This window comes from Typopeltis vanoorti, chromosome 13, assembly GCF_054136105.1.
Source record: "Typopeltis vanoorti isolate ZY-2024b chromosome 13, IOZ_Tvanoo_1.0, whole genome shotgun sequence".
NCBI lineage: Eukaryota > Metazoa > Arthropoda > Arachnida > Uropygi > Thelyphonidae > Typopeltis > Typopeltis vanoorti.
The window spans coordinates 96,621,151-96,639,205 of NC_143561.1; the positions used below are offsets into that span (position 1 = coordinate 96,621,151).

General features: G+C 34.5%; 1 protein-coding gene and 1 non-coding gene across 3 annotated transcripts in view; both read right to left on the reverse strand.

The window, feature by feature from the left end:
• The window catches only part of LOC150100397 (putative citrate synthase 2, mitochondrial), a 144,781-nt gene that overhangs the window by 105,596 nt on the left and 21,130 nt on the right, over window positions 1-18,055 (reverse strand). For both annotated transcript variants that reach the window (XM_090402917.1, XM_090402916.1), the window contains exon 3: window positions 8,139-8,246. In XM_090402917.1, coding sequence (XP_090259043.1) covers window positions 8,139-8,246 — 108 coding nt within the window. The remainder of the gene's footprint in view (window positions 1-8,138; window positions 8,247-18,055) is intronic.
• LOC150100398 (U7 small nuclear RNA) lies at window positions 14,318-14,379 on the reverse strand. Its single transcript, XR_016549310.1, has one exon. It is a non-coding gene; the product is annotated as a U7 small nuclear RNA (small nuclear RNA).

Here is an 18,055-nt window from a genome sequence, read left to right on the forward strand (position 1 = left end):
TTCCCTTGCAGAAGCCATAATGATATTACTTACGATATACTAATTTTTATTTATTTTTTTTTTTTTTTATGTTGCTCTTGCCCATGAAAGGTAATTTGCAAACTTAGAATGCATTTTGTACTGTCTAAAAATTTTGGCTAAAGATTTTTATTTTTTTAATTTATTTTTTTACAGTCTAGAAACTCTGCTCTAGACTAAATGGAACTTTTTCAAACCACTTCAGGCCTCCAATAAGCAGGGTAGTAGTCTCCCACCAAGCAATAAAATTCATCTCCAAACTAAAGAGTTAACGTAATTAATTAATTATAATGAATTAATGGGAAATTCTATTTCACCTAAATTATTTAAAGCAGCCGTAGAAGAAATTTTTAAAAACCTGGATTGTTAAAATAGAGGAATTATGGTAAATGGGAAAGAACTAAATTACCTATGATTTGCTGATGGCATTGTTCTTTTAGGAAACTCTGCAGAAGAATTTCAACAAATGATCATGAATTGAATCCAGAAATTAAAAAGAAAGGATTAAATATAAATTACATACCAAGTGTATGTAATGTAGTGCAAAGTGCTACTGCTACATTGGATGAAGAGTTAGAGGTTCATGAAAATGAAGATCTGTTACATAACCTGGAAAAGAATGTGTCAATAGGGACAGATGGAAATCAGCCCATTTGCTAAAGGAATGTTCAGCTGAATTGGCTAGGCCTTTCACATGTTTGTATAATTTGGGTCTCAGCTCAGGAATGAAAGGGATGTATGATAGTTCCATTGCACAAAGGTGGTGTAAAAACTGATGCGTCTAACTACTGACCTATCAGTAGCTCTGTTGTAGTAATAAAGATTTTAAAGAAGTTAGTAAGAACTCGCATAGAGAAATGGGTAGACAATGTTGGATTTTTCTAAGGCATTTGATAGGATACCACATGAAAAGCTGTTGCATAAACTGGAAAACATGGGATTAGAATATAAATTCTTGACCTGGATCAGGGGATTGTTGACAGACAGATTTCAAAAAGGGGTATATAGTGGGTGTGAACCTGCTAGATTTAAGGTGACCAGAGTGTACCTCAGGGTTCAGTCCTTGGGCTATTATTGTTGAATCTATACATGAATGACTTCAGGCAGGGGTCTAACATCAGATGTGCAATTGTTTGCTGATGATGTGAAGATAGGCAGGGCAATCAGAGATGCTACTGATATTCAGCACATACAAAATGATTTGAATAGACTAGAAATTTGGGCAAATGAAAATGGCTATCAGTTTAATGCTAGTAAGTGTAAAGTTATGCACTTAGGTGTGATGAGATTTCCAGTAGTATATTATATTAGTAGGCTTATGCTACAAGAAACTGAGAAAGCAAGGGAACTTGGTGTATTGGTGGATAAGAATTTGAAGTTCAAAGGTCACATAGCAAAAGTTGCAAATACAACTCAGAGGATAATTGCAATGCTGAAGTGAACCTTGACATGTAAGAATAAGGAAGTCATTTTACCTCTTTGTAAAGCTCTGGTAAAAACACACCTGGATTATTGTGAGTAGATTTGGTCTCCAGGATTCTAAGGGAATAAAGAAGCTGTGGAAAGGGTGCAAAGAAAAGTTACAAAGATTATATTTGGATTATGGAATTTAGATTATGAGGACAGGTTGCGAGTACGTGGATTACAGATTCTAGTTAACAGAAGAAAGAGGGGTGATATGAGAGAGGTATATCCTATACCACCCTTTTGAATGGGTGGTATAGGATATTGTCTGATGAAATTTTTCATTATATGGAAGGTGGGGATTGAACACTGGGGCATCCATGGAAGTTAAGTTTGTTCACAGTCAAGAAAGGGGTTAAGAGTTTGGTTTTTCTCTCACAGAGCAGTGAGTATGTGGAGTAGCTTGCCTTTAGGGAAATTGGAGCCTTGAGCAGTCATTCACAATATGAGTAATTGTCTGAGCCATGGGAGAACAATCACAATAAGGGTGGTCTAACAGCCCCCATTTATGTAGTAGATAGCTATATCTTCCCTGGTTAGTTCTGATCCTGTTAATTGATGACCAAATCTTCCTAGGAAGAGCAAAACCAGGCTGCAGAGCACAGGGATCTTCTACCAGGAAGCCGTTTGTGATGGGAGATTGTTGGACCAGTATTCTCTCCACATGTCAGGTGTTGATGGCAGGGCAGCTGAAGAGAGTTCATCCATGGACCAGAGAGGCTTTCTAGATTTTAGGTGAAGACTAGGTGGATTTATGAGAGTCTGGTGCAGGGGCAGGAGTGGGTTGCTCAATGCTTTATTAAATTCTTTAATCAAGGCTTGTCTTCTCTGTATGTTTGGTGGAGCAATGTTAAATAGGACAGGCAGCCAGGAGAGAGGGGTGCTTCTCACTGTCCCACTAATTGTGCGAATGGTAGAGTTTAGCTGGGTGTCTATAATCTTAGTGTGTGTACTTCTTTCCAGACAGTGGCACAATATTCTGCTGCAGAGAATGCGAGGGCTAGTGCAGATGACATTAGGACTTCTGCACCACAACCCCAGGTTGTTCCAGCAAGCCTTGAAATGATATTGTTTCTCATTTTAATTTTGTTGGACAGGTTGGTGATGTGCCTTTTATAGGTTAGGTTTCTGTCCAAGCTCACTCCAAGGTATTTAGGGTGAGGCTCGTGTTCTACCATTTTTCCACGTAAAGAAAGGTTGAGGTATCGATTCGTCTCTGCATTGCTCAGGTGAAATACTGTGGACACAGTTTCTGTTGGATTTGGCTTCGAGTACCACTGCTTGAAGTACTCTTCCAGGATGTTCAGGTCTGTGTTCAAGGTTGATTCCAGGTTGGCAAAGGAGGTAGATTGATGTAGGATTGCTAGATCATCAGCGTATATATATCTGCTTGAGCTGGTATGTGGTAAGTCGTACACATAGATATTAAAAACTAAAGGGGATAACACAGAGCCCTGAGGGAGACCGTTGTGAATGAATCTGGGCCTGCTCTTTTTTTCTGCCAATATGGACCTGGACCTTTGTTGGAGAAAATGGATTCAAAAAGCTGGAAAGTTGTTTTGCACCCTATATTTCCTAGCTTTAGGAGGAGACCCCTGATCCAGACTGTGTCATAATCTGATGTCAGGTCAATGAAAGTGGCTCCAGATTTAAGTTTCTTCTGGAAGCCTGCTTCAATCTGTGTTATCATGGCCAGGACCTGTTCACAGCAACTTCTTCCTGGCCTGAAGCCAGCTTGTTCAATCAGGAGTGCTCTTTTGATGAGTGGTGATATTCTTTTAAGGAGAATTCTTTCAAAGAGCTTAAAGATGGAGCAAAGCAAGGAGATAGGTCATAGATTTTTCACAACATTTGGATCTTTCCCTGGTTTGGGCACAGCAATTATTTTGGCTTCCCGCCACAGATTTGGTAGTTTACCAGTCATTATTCTGAGAAAAGGGTGGCCAACCATGTTTGGCCTTGTTGACAGATGTTTTCGAAACTCAGGGAGGATACCATCCACTCCTGCAGCCTTGCCATTCTTGGCGAGTTTTAAGGTTACCTGTACCTCTTCCCGAGATACTAGGTGTCAGTGGCATCGCATGCTCATTTCGGGTGGGTGTGCTGTCATGTGGGTTATGCAACCCACGCTACAAATTTCACGTCAATTTGACCATATGCATGGGCGTGCACCCTCAAAAATTTTCCGGGGGGGGGGGGAAGCTTGGAGACAAATAATTACATCAATAAATTTTTATAATTGATTTAATTAAATAATTACATCAATAAACATCTTTTAGCTTTTTTTTTGATGTAATTATTTGTTGATGTAAACTATAAATAAATTATTTTCATTTTGCATCGACTTTAATAATCTTTAATTCTTGGAAAAAAAAAAAGAATTCAGAATTAATAGTTTTTAGAACAATTTCATATATTAAAAAAATTATCTGGCATATTTTATTAAAAATCAACTAATTAATTAATCCTAAATTAAATTATTTCAGTTTAAAAGCAAAAAAATCATAAAACTAACAAGTAAAATAATATTAAATTACATACACTTACCTTTTAAAAATGTATTTTTTTTGTTTAAATTTGTTTCACTATAAATTTACAATTCACACTTCACTCTGTAACTTACTAGTAACGCAAACTAACTAGTCACTGTTCACAAATCAGAAAAAGATGAACCGAAAACAGGAACACGTTTTATTACTGTAATAAAACACGTGTTCTATGGCTACCCTGCCGTGGGCCAGGCCAAAACAGGCCAACCCATAATAAAATTTTAATACAGACAAAGCATTTCCAGGGTGTGATTACATATCTCAATCCATTTTACGATTATAATTTGTGGAATTTTTTAATTGATTCCAGGGGGAAGGACTCATCAAGGGAAGCTATAAATCACCCAAACCAGCTATCATCTTCTTCTTTGGTGCATCAATCTGAAAACTGGTAAATATAGCAGCACATCACAACATCCTGTCTTGTGACTTCCTTTTTATCTCTTCATAACTCTTAGTGCCAGTTAGCATCATTATGTTATTTATATATAAAATTCTTGGTCTACCTCGTGGCCTCTTTCCTTCTACAGTCCCCTCCATTATTTCTGTAATCAGTCCCCATGCCTCAAATGGTGTCCAATTAGGCTTTTTCTTCTCTTATTGATGTGTTTCATTAATGACCGCTCTTCATGAACCATATTCAGAACTTGTTCATTACTTTTCTTTTCTGTCCAACTAATTTTCATCGTCTTTATCCAGCACCAAATTTCAAATGCCTCCAACTTTTTCCTGTCTTGTTTTATTAGAGTCCAGGTCTCACAACCATATAATGCAATGCTCCATATGTATGTTTTCACTAGCCTTTTTTTGAGCTGGATGCTAAGTCCTTTACTGGTAAAAATGTTTCTTCTGTTATAGAATGCTTTTTTGGCTAGGATTATTCGTGCTTTAATATCTGATTCGTTTCTTCCATCTTCTGTGATAAGACTTCCAAGGTTATTTATTTATTTCCAAGTTTATTTTCATTGGATTTGCTTTACTTGTAATTAATAATTTTGTTTTCTTATAATTAATTTTTAGGCTGTACTGTGTGAAGATTTCTTCCAAAAACAAACTGAAAGCCACCCTTTGTTAGGGTGGCTTTCAGTTTGTTTTCGTTATCAGCTAAAACTGCTATATCATCCGCAAACTGTAGCCAGTTAATATCAATTCCATTTATCTTAATTCCGGTTTCTATTAGTTCTTTCAGTTTATTTATTGCATCTTCAATATACAGATTAAACAATATGGGTGAAAGAGAGCACCCCTGTCTTACACCTCTACGTATTTTTGCTATTGCAGTTTTTGTTGTATTGCTGGCTTCTTTTTTCTACTGCTTTTGTTCTATTAGGGTTTCTTGATGCTTGTAAAGATTAAATATGAGCCTTCTATCTCTCCAATCTACCTTTATTGTTTTTAGGAGGTGAAACATTTGATTCCAGTCAATACTATCAAAGGCTTTCTCCAAGTCAAGAAAGACTATCCGAGTATTTTGATTCTTCTCCAATCTTCTTTCAATAACTGTTCTTAGAGCTAGGATTGCTTCTCTTGTCCTATCATACCTTCCCTTAAATTCATTCACACTAGACGCACTCACTATCCCTAAGGGCAAATTATTCCACTCACTCACTCATTGATAGGATAAAATATTTTATTGTTGCTAGAGGTTGGGTAATGTGGAGGGTGGAAACAAAAATGTAGAAGTAAATGACTTAGTAAGCAAGTGAAGGATGATCACATTATGGGCAATTTTAATTATGGTAATATTGATTGGATAGAAGAGATAGCATCAGGGAATAAGGAGAATGAATTTTGAGCACTTGAGGGATAACTATCTTAAACAACATGTAACAGAGGGTGCATGAATGTTGTGGGTTTAACCTTCCAGTTGGTTGAGAGTGACTATGAGATGATCACCTGGGCTGTAGCTAGTTTTACAAGAAGTTCTGTGAGGAAAGGATGTACATATGGAAATACAAGGCCAGTTATTATGCAAAACTTAGGAAACAAATGGTGCTGTAGCATGGAATGGTAGAGTGAATGATGTTCCACTGAAAAGGAAACAGATGAAGTGATGGTCTGAGTTATTACCAAGAGAAAAGCTAACAACTCTAACATATTTGGGAGGAGAGAGCTGGTATGAAAAGGTCCAGAGGATAGTGAGGATTATTTAGTATTCTGGTGGGCAGGTAGACAATTTATGTTAGATTACTACTAACAGCAGATACTATGGTATCTCTTCCAGCTTGATCCATGGATTACAGAAGGAAAGTCGATGTGAGTGAACACTAACATTGCTAAGGAAGACAACTTCACAATCTGGTTAATTAGATTGCAGCTTGAGATAAACTGCAATCTAAAATTAAGCTTGAGATACATAATTCAAAGACATCAAAATAGTTATCAGAATTTGGAGAGCAATAAAAAGAGAAAATTAGTGTAACAAATTATGACACAGGAGATTTTGAGTTAGCGTAAAATATAAAGAGAAGATTCTAGGGTTGGGATTCTCTGAGACGTGATGTCATATCCAATGAAATGAAAGTACCATTCTTTGTTGACAGAAGGAATACTTCAGTTGAGGTGAACAATAGTTTTTGATGATGTCAGTTGAGGTTTTGCGAGAAATAAATAGGTTTCGATGTCTGATCATTTGTTGGTGCTAATGAATCTATTTCATCAACCTTCATTGATGAAATGGATGCCTTATAGATACATGATTTATTATTTTTTGCTATTGTTTTATAATAGTTTTTTTTTTTTGATTACACTCCATCATATTTATTTATCTCTCTCAGTAGGTCAGAAGTTAATTAAAGAGTAAGGGCATGCAGTGTACAGGTATATACCATATTTTTCGCCTTATAGGATGTGTTTTTTGTTCCTAAAATTTATTTGAAAATTAGGATGTGTTCTATAAGCCAGTGTGTCTTATACACCAATGCGTTTTTATGGATACAGAGTTACAGTGCGTCATTGCTTGTCAGTAATGCATGATCAGTTTGAATAGTTGCAAGACGTTAACGGTCACACATTTAAACTAGTAATCAATACATTACTATATTTAATTTTTTTTATAATCCATGGATTCTACAAAGCACACATAGCTATATGTTTAAGCATAGTGCATATGCAAAAAAGAATGGCAATAGGGCAGCACAGCAGTATGCCTACAGAAAAATAATACGAACTTGGAGGAAACAAGAGCAGTAATTAATAGAAGCAAATTCTAAAAAGCACAATCTCCACAGAAAACTGGCAAAATTGCCAAATATTGAAAATGAATTAAAAAGATAATGGATTAAAGAAGATTGGGTTGCTGCATATCTACAAAAACAATTATTCAATGAGCAAAATTATTGGCAACAGAAAGAAATAACATTGATTTTACAGGGTTGCCATCATGGTTTTACGAAGAGAAATGATTTATGCATGCATGTATGCATCGTTATTATATGTTAGATTTTTTAATGATTTGATGAATTTTTTTAAGAATAATTTTTTAATCTAATAAATGGATAATACATGTATTAAAATTTTAAATAAAAAGTTAATATTTACATGAAAAATTTGATGCATAATTTGTGAATCTTATACTGCAAAGAATATTTTTTTCCAAAAATTCGACATGGAATGTGATGCATCCAATATAACACTGCATCTTATAAGGAGAAAAATACAGTGTATATATATATTTGACTTATACAGCAGTACAAGCTACATGTGATGAGAGAAATATATATATATATATATATGAGAATGTTTCATTCTAAAACAAGGAGTCCATTACTCCTTCTCTTCCTCCTTTAAACTTTAAAGTAAAATTAGTCTTTATACAATAATTTGATTTGTTTGTCAAGACAGATATGAATGTTTCATATCTGTAGTCACATGTCCATAAGTGGCCAAATACTAGTCTCAAGTTCCACAAGTTCTGCACTTGAATTCAACTTACACCAGCAATATTTCTTTAAATCTTTAAAAAATAATAATAAAATACAACAAGACATTTTAGTACAGTCCATGGCAAGAGCTAATTAAACTAATTATTTTTATCATACTATTAAAATTCAAGGCATTTGCATGAGAATAGGAAACATACAATACAAAAATTAAATATACTCTCACCTGATCTACTGTAATTTCCCCTATCACCTTACTTCCATAGAGCTCTCTAAATTCTTTTACTCGTTTCTGCTGTTCAATTATGCATTTTGCTAGTGCTGATTTCAGGTCCTACATACAAAAAGAAAATAATAATAGCAATGCTATAAACAAATACATACACATCAATACATTTTCATCATCGTATTGAATTTCTGTTGATAGCATATAGTAGAAAAAGTTTCAAGTTAGATCCCTATGAAAAATCATGACCTGCAGAATCTTATTGGTTCATTAGGTCTGTAAATTGTATTCTCTGGCTAGTGTGCATGAAATATAGGGTGAAAAACTCATAATTCCAGATGAGAAAAACCTGCCGCTTCTCCGACAACTACCAATTCAGTGGAAAAGTTCATTGAGATGTTACTCTTGTGGTACGAGAGAATTGAACCCAGGTCTTCCAACCTCAGGACATTGTCACTACCAATAAGATAGGCAGGTGCTTTCAACTGAAGACTTAATTCTGTTATAACATTGTTTTGCAAGTACAGCAAGTCAATTAAGGCCATAAGTGAGCAAATTATGTCTTGATCAAGTTCCTGTTGGTTGTATATATCTAGAAAGGAAATTCCTTTTGATGATTCTTTTTCTAATGTGAATTTAATTCAAGAATTTAGGTTGTTGAACAGAAAAAGAATCATCAAAAGGAATTTCCTTTAGATGTGAACATCCAACAGGAATATGATGAATCTATTTCCACTTCTGTCTACTGAAAACAAACTTTTACGGAATGCTATATCCACAATACATCAGCCCACCACTCATCTCAAAAATACAATATTATAAAATCCTTAGTGTCTAGAACACACAAAATTTGTTTCTTCAAAGGATCTCTTAAACAAGAACCAGAAACTATCAAACAAACAGATAATAATTAACAACTCTTCTATATAGCAACCAAGACAAGAAGTACACAGGACTCCTATACCATATATTAAAGGCATCTCTGAAAATGTGGTAAAATTATGAGAAAATATAAACAAATCACTACCTACAAACCCATCAACCAAGTTCATAATCTGTTGCCCTCTCCAAAAAACAAACTAACCAATGATGCTATCTGGCATATACTACGTACCATGTGCATGCACTTGTTTTACTATGGAAAAACATAAAGATCAGTCAATAAACATATTTCTGAACATTAAGTCCACATCCAACTCATCAAACCTAACAAATATGGCTTAACACAACATAGGATTAAAAACAGTAGAGGTGATCCAATGAGAAAACACCCAACTATAACATAAACTCATGTATAAACATGAATATTTATTCAAACAAGTAGTGATGGCCTACTTCATCGTTGTTGTTATGTTCCATCGAGTCATTTTCGACTTCTGATGATTCTATGAACATACACTCTTCATTCGGATCTATCCCTGGCCATAACTTTCAGAATTTCCAGGTGCATTCTAGTTGCTTCTTTAACTCCATCTAATTCTTGGTCTTCCTCTTCTCCTACTTCCATTAACTTTAGCAAGCATCATCATCTTCTCCAGACTGTCATTTGCTCGCATAATATGTCCAAAGTATGACAATTTTTGCTTGGTGATCATAGCTTCGAGAGAGCAATCTGGCTTTATTCTGTCTATCACTGATTTATTAGTTTGCTTTGCAGTCTATGGTATTCTTAGTAAGCGTCTCCAAACCCATAATTCAAATGCATCTATCTTCCTTCTTTCACTCTTTCTCTGGGTTCAACTTTCTAACTTCTTCAGTACAATACCCATCTTTATCAATTTAGGATCCTAGGAGCACAAAATTGTTAACTACTTCCATTTTCTCCCTATCTACTTCAAAATCATTAAGTTCACATGTTGCCATAACTTTTGTCTTTTTGGGGTTAAGTTTAAGGCCATATTTAGCACTTTTTTCTTTAACTTTCATAATAAGTTCCTCCAAATCTTCTTTGCATTCTGCTAGCAAGGTGGTATCATCTGCATACCTCAAATTATTAATATTTCTTCCACCAATTTTAATTCCAACTGAAGACTCCTCTAGCCCTGCCATTCTTAAAATGTATTCGTTGCACAAGTTAAACGGGTATGGAGATAAAATACATCTTTGTCGCACCCCTTTACCTATTGTGAAATATTCAGTTTCTCCAAGATCTGTTCAGACAGTAGCTTCCTGTTCATAATAAAGATTCCTCAGAAGGATAATGAAATGTTCTGGTATATGCCCATTGTTCTTAACACATTCCACAGTTTCACATGATCTACAGAGTCAAAAGCCTTACTATAGTCAAGGAAACAAAGATAGACATCCTTTTGATATTCCTGTGCTCTTTCTATTATCCATCTCATATTGGAGATCTGCTCTCTTGTTCCTCTGCCTTTTCAAAATCCTACCTGTTCATCTGGCATTTCTCTCTTCATGAATGGTTCCAGTCTTTTCTGAATGATCTTAAGTAAGACTTTACTTGCATGAGAAATCAGTGCTATAGTTCTGTAATTTTCACACTCTCTTGCATCGCTTTTCTTCAATAACGGTATATAAACTGATGTTTTCCATTCCCTAGGCCAGAGTTGACCAAACTGTGTTCTGCGGAAGTGAATAAGTGTTCTGCGAGAATTTCTCCTGGAATTTGTCATTTTAGTTTTCTAAGCATTTTACATGAATAAATATTTTATAGTGGAAATATTCTGAGGAAAATAATATTCGTGAATATGTCGAAAAGTTCAGACCCAGAACACCTAAAAACATCTGTGTAGCAAATGTTAGTGACTAAGCCATGTATTTTTAAACGTGGAAATATTCGTGAATTACCGTTAATTTTCACAGATCGAAATCTTTAAACAATCGGGAATGGGAATACCGCTGTTTATGACCGGTCATAAAAATTGCCTGCAGCCGACTACAACAATGGGTGGCATATCCTCTGTTCTCAAAACTGAAAGAAACAACATCTGTGTTGCAAATGTTAGTGACCAATCAGCAAGGAAGTATAAAGAAAATTTTTCCACTAAAATTGAAGATCAAGGTAGTCTGTATCCAGTTCTCAAATCTAGTAATACTGAATACTTTCTTCGCAAGTTCATATTGTAGGGTGAAAATTTCGAAACCATAGTGCAGTGATTTCTTAAACAGTAATAGGCCTGCAGATTTAAATTTTAATATGAATAAGAGACAAGGGACTTTGTTTAATTTTGGTATTAAGAAATCTATTGAAGGTGTTTGTGACACAACAGACAGTGAGTCATCCACCACCAGCCTACAAAGCAATCTCCAGGATGTACAAAAGGAGAAAACTTCCTGCACACAGGAGAAAAAATCTGCATTCACTTGTAAGTACTTATAATATTATAAATTTTTGGTGATCAGAATGGGATATGTCAATGAAAATCAGCACAAATTAATTTAATGGTGTTTAATTATTTAAAAAAAATCAGCTAACGCCTTTTTATTCCCGTACACGGGGAGTAGGCGAGGCCATTTAGCCCTATCTAACTTTTGGAGACTGAGTGGGCAGTTCAATCTCCACTAGTACCAATCAGAGATAGATGGCCCAAGGCTATCACTAATTAAGCAGTACACAGTGAAGAGAGATGGCTCAAATGTGCCGGCATCTCATGGTCCTAACACAATATATTTAATGTCTGAAATAATGTGGATTCTACGGTCAATTTTCTTGAGTTTACGGGATGAAAAACCCGCTTGCCCATGCCAGAGATCGACTAACTCGGGAACCAGTCGAAAAAAGGCTTAGAAAAATTTCCTCTAGTCGCTGACTAGACTCGAAACCAAGTCTTCCTTCGTGCGGCCAGGCCAAGTGCCGTGTGTGCAAACGCCACATACACTAAGCTAGTTTGTGAAGTGTTCCGTCGTAGGAAAAGTTTGGGAAACGCTGCCCTAGGCCAAGTAGTTGTGATCCAAATTTGCTGACATAGAGCTGTTAAAATTTTAACTGCCTCATCTCCCAGGGCTTTGAGCAGCTCAATAGGTATTCCATCCCCTCCTGGTGCTTTCTTACTGGATAGCTGTTGCAGTGCCCACCTCACTTCACTCTCCAGTGGTACTGGCTCCTGTGTATAATCCTGCTCTTCAAATTTCTCAGTAATTTTGTAGTCCTTTCTGTAAAAGCTTCTGTAAGATATCCTTTATGTTTACTTTTCAAAATTGTCACCTTGCCACTAAACTTCCCTGTCAGTTCCCTGATCTTTTTGAAAAAATTTCTTGTTTTTACTTTCCTGTTTTGGTATTCCTGGTTAAAGTATTTTGACTGCCTTACCATTCTTAAAGGGTGGGGAAATTGTTATCCTCAACTGTATTCCAATAGTTTTTAACCAATGAACACACAATTGTATGCATAAAGAGATTCTAACGTGATGCATATAGTCTAGCGTTTCTTTTATTCAAATTCCATATTGTTATCTGCTCACACTGATGTCTTCTTATGATACATAAGATGAAATATCTGTACAATAAATTAATCTTTACTGTGGTACAGGTGATTCTATAATTACTAAATACTAGGTTTCTATTAGGCATAAGCATAGAAAGTGATCACAAAATAGTTTAGGGGGAAAATAACATGGATTAAAAGATATAGTTCAGTGATTACACCACATTTTTTTATTATTCAGTTGGCTGAATAATAAAAAAATGCAATAATAAAAATAATAAAAAAAACTGAATAATAAAAAAAACGCATGGCTGAACACCAAAAAGACGTACAATACAAAAGAGAACATATGCTGGTATGTTCGTGTCCAGTCGAAGTGGTATGCTTTCCATACCACTTTGACTGGACACGATGTACTCCGGCATAAAACGACAATGTCATACATAGAAAACAACAGTTATGTAAGAAAATTTAAAGCAGCTGCTAATATGCTAAAAAACCCAACCTAATGCAATAAAAATCAAGGTTTAATTCTCCATCAAGTGTGGTCAGCTCTAATAAAAAATCTACCTCAATCTGAGCTCGGACTGTATGAATGAGAACAAGAACACGTGACATCGTCCAGTATTGTTCAACGTCAATAACGTTATAAATCTGCATTCTGTTATTTGAGTTTTATGAATAGCCAGATGGTTATGATTTGTATTTATTAATTCTCTTGTTTAAACTTTAAGTTATACTATTTACCCCCTGAAGATGTAAATCCTATAATTTACGAAACTTGTCGAAAACTATTATTTCAGTGTTTTATATAACTGAATAATAAAAAAATGTAGTGTAATCACCGAACCACAGAAGTCTACGCCTGCAACATGGACTAAATTACAGAATGAAACAGAATAAAACAAAATATGCAGAGATACATAATGATACATTAGTAGCCAACAAAAAGAAATTGCAAAAAAAAAATTATATAATCAAAGAAATAACATGAATAACAATAAAAATCTACAAATGGATAATATATAGGAAAATCTTAATCTAATCATTACAGGAAATGCACATAAGACTGCAAAAGATAAAAAGGTTAAAAATAAAAACATCTCAGAGAAAACAAAAAATCTGTTGAAGAAAAGAGGACAACTAATTGGAGGAGGAAAAAGAAATACAATAGAACTTACAGAACTAAATAAAACAATCAGAAAAAATATTAAGATAAAAAAAGAGAAGATAAAATGATATAAGAAACAACAGATAACAAAAATGTTAAAGTACTATGAAACAATCTCACACTAAAAAAGAAAGAAATATTAATACTAGAAAATGAAAATAGATGAGATATCAAGATAGAAAAGCATAGTAGAAAGGACTAAACAGTATTTTTCAGAATTGTATATCACCACCACTGTTGAAAACACTATTACATGAAAACCAGAAGAACATCGCTAGCCTGGTTGGCCGAGTGGTTAGCGTATCTGCTCTCAAGCCAAAAGGCTGTGGGTTCGAATCCTGCTGTGGGCATGGATGTTTGCGATTGTCTGTGGAAGTGGTTGGCGGTAGATGGAGTTGGTGTATTGAATGGTGGAGACAGAGTTGTAGAGTAGGTGCCCTCTCTCGATGAGTCTTTGGACTCCCTGTAGGTATCAAATAATAAAAATAATAAACATGAAGAAAGTATTCTAGAAATGCAAAATTTTGAAATTGAACAAGCAATGAAAGATATGGAAAATAATAAATGCCAGGTGAAGATGGAATTATAATAGCCAGGTGAAGATAGAATTATAATATTTCTCCTGCTGCTTTCATAATTTAAATTATGAAAGCAGCAGGAGAAATATTAAAAGAATTAAAAAAATCTATTTAATAAATGCCTAAAAGAGTAAGATGTACTAAACAACTGGAACAATACTATCATGATACTCTTGTTTTCAAAAAGGTTAATGAAAAAAAAAAATTACAGACCTATAAGCTTGCCATCACAAGAATATAAACTGTTTATAAAAATAATAAACAGAATCACAAGATTATTGGATGAAGCTCAGCCCAACAAACAAGTTGGATTCATAAAGGGGTTTAGCAGGAATCAACCATCTGCCAGCAAAGATAAAAATGCAGAGAATACAGAATTGCAGAATGCAGAATTTATCACTGTACCTAGGTTTTATAATTATAAAAAGCAACTACTAACAACTCATGTTAGAGGCTTAATGCAGTGAAAACAGCACAGGGAAAGAATTAAAGCCACAGACACCATCACAGGAGCACAATATAAAATCGTACCACACACACACACACACAATAGAAAATAAAGTGAATCATCAAAGAATTCAATATAAAATTGGAATAACATCCCACACACAACATAAGCCTAGAGTTCGAAGTAGAAAGGAAGAGAAGGGGGAACTCAATGAGTGATATTTGGAAGCTTAGGTTGTAACATAGGATCCCTAAGAATCAATGTTTTCTAATATCTAGGAAGTTTAAGATATCCACATTTATTTAAATTGCGCTGGTTTTTGAGGGCAGAAGCAGATTCTGCCCTTAAAAACCGTATGAAGCTACTTCAAGTTACTTCCCATAATGCATAGCATTATATAGGTCTGCAAGGATATGTGCATTGCATTATGGGATACTAAAGCAAATGTGATGTGAAGTCATTCGTCTCTATACACAAGTAGCCCAGTCGTGACTTAACTTCATGCATAAACTTTGTTTGCTTACACTTGGATAAAGGATGAAACCAAGAATATAACTTCTTGCCATCTTTAATTTATGAAGGAGTTAAACTTTCCAAAATATGAGAAAACATTGATTCTTAGAGATCCCATATTATAACAGGCTTCCAAATGGCACTCATAGAAGACCATTTATGATTTTATTCTATCTAATAATTTCCGTTTATCTATGTTCCACTATTATCTATGCTCGAGATATTACCAAAATTTTTACTAATACTTAAGTTAACTCTCCCCTTAGTATCCCTAATATTTGTATTATGCTGCGCCTTTTGGGACATTTAGTTTAAGATATTATATACAAAAACAAGGAGAAATAACTAAAATATGTCTGAAAGTGAAACTATGTTGCAGTCGTGACACTTTATCTCGTTTCTTAACACATTAAAATCCCGCATGATTAGGTTCGTATTTTTTCAAGTGGTGCATTGGATAGCAATTTCAGACAACTCTTTTATCATTGAACAAAAGGTTTATTAGATTCCTTAACATGGTACAATTCAAATATTAGTTATTACTCAATTCAATGCTATACTAAATATTTATAAACTGACATTAGCTTATCATAAATAATTAAGCTATGATCCTATAATGGGTATTACGATCATGCCGCCATACACATTCAACACATAAATTCATTTGACACGGATATATAAGATTAATTCACACTATTTAACTATCCAAACTTAAGTAGATTAACTAAACCATTTACTGCACTGACACATAACTATGACATTTAAACTTTCTTATACAATATATTAGACATGCAAAATTCTCAGGACACTTAATTACTTATATAACATTAACACTAGCCAGCTTACTTTCAATATATTCTGTCAGATACTAAAGTCCTAGTATTGTTTTCTTGGTCACTTCAACAGTTCATTATTAGAATAATGATAACTAATACAGACGAATCTTAGTTAGCACGAGATATAATTTACAGTACCTTTCTTTCTTGAATTTTCCATATGGGCCTCTACCTTTTTCTGATCGAACTATCTTGGTATAACCTCTCCGATAATCTGTTTCTCCTACGTTCCTTTTGGAATTGAACTATGCTTACGCGGTCTTAACCTCTCGTAACTTAGGACACACTTTGAATCATCTATATAACGGCTGTACAACTCGCGACGTGGACATCGATTTATTTACTTCTTTCCCTTTCTCGTAGTTGACACTGGAGTTGAAACACAAAGAATATGCTTTCTTTTCTTTGACTATATGGCATTCCTCACTTCTTATATAGGAAGTACGGAATCGAAATCCCGCTCACTTTCATTTCCGTGTTGTGACGACGGAGATATAACCCTTATCTCGCCACTCAGGAAAACACTGTGAAATCCATACGAAAGAGCTCGCGAAGAACTCTCCTGGAACAGAACCAAAACCAAAAGCCCAAAAGAGTCCTTCTTGGGGGGGGGGGGGGGTCCTAACCCTTTTATACCCGCTCTCCTAACGGCACCTTCTCTAACTTCTTTTCTCCGCCCCCCCTTTTTTGACTTGACTTTACCGATCAATTAGGGTGGCATTTTTCTGCCAAACGTCATTTGATTGGCGAGCCCGTAACGAAGTCTCAATCCGGGAATTGACCCTAAGCGATTGTCTGTTGTTTTTCTTGTGCTAGCCTCTAATTTAATCCCCTTTCCAAAATTTATTCTATGAATTTTATCTCTAGCCTCTCACATACCATTTCTTATGACTAATCCTTTTCTGTCTTACTTAGATAAATTTTCTCTTTTATATTATATTACAACATTAATATATTCTTTCTTTCTTTCTATTTGTTAGTTAGTTTAACAAACACCTTTATATTTTATATATTTTATTGGATGCAAGAATATTTCTTTTTCTTTTAAGTAATTCATCTATTATCTTTTATGCAGGGTGTTTTTTTTTTATTTTTTATTTATTCTTCATGTTACACCATGATAGCTGAGAATTCTACATTCTTAAGATATCAGGTATAACAATATCCACATTTATTTAAATTGCGCTGGTTTTTGAGGGCAGAAGCAGATTCTGCCCTTAAAAACCGTTGTGACTTAACTTCACGCATAAACTTTGTTTGCTTACACTTGGATAAAGGATGAAACCAAGAATATAACTTCTTGCCATCTTTAATTTATGAAGGAGTTAAACTTTCCAAAATATGAGAAAACATTGATTCTTAGAGATCCCATATTATAACAGGCTTCCAAATGGCACTCATAGAAGACCATAGTGTATAGTCTAAAGAAAACTATATGAAAAGTTAATACAACATTCAATATGTTATATTTAAGTGATGTTTATCTAAATTAATCCAAAATTCTGATAGTTAAGAAGCAGCATCAGTAAGCATTCTAAATAAGAGCAGATCTAGGAAGGGATAATCTATCCCTGTACCAATGATTCCATAATTAAAAGTCATAAGTTTTTATAACTGATATAATGCATTAATCCATCTTTCTCTCTAAACATGACAACTAGATTTACCCATGATCTAAAATTTCTAGTGGCAACAATGTGATAGGAATATTTGAATATGTTAGATCTATTGGCGACATACTTTATGTATTTTAAATAATACTCAAAATGGCTATCTACACACACTTATACAACAGAAAAGATAAAGAATTTAAAAAAAAAAAAAAACTAAGAGAATTTTTCTTTACTCATGAGTTATATTCATTATAACTGAATGTTTGAATTGTAAAAGTAAGATACATTTTCTAAAGGTAATGTTGCTGTATAGTTTTACATATACTTATGTACTCAAAATTATCACAAGCTTAACACCATTTACCAGTGCACCT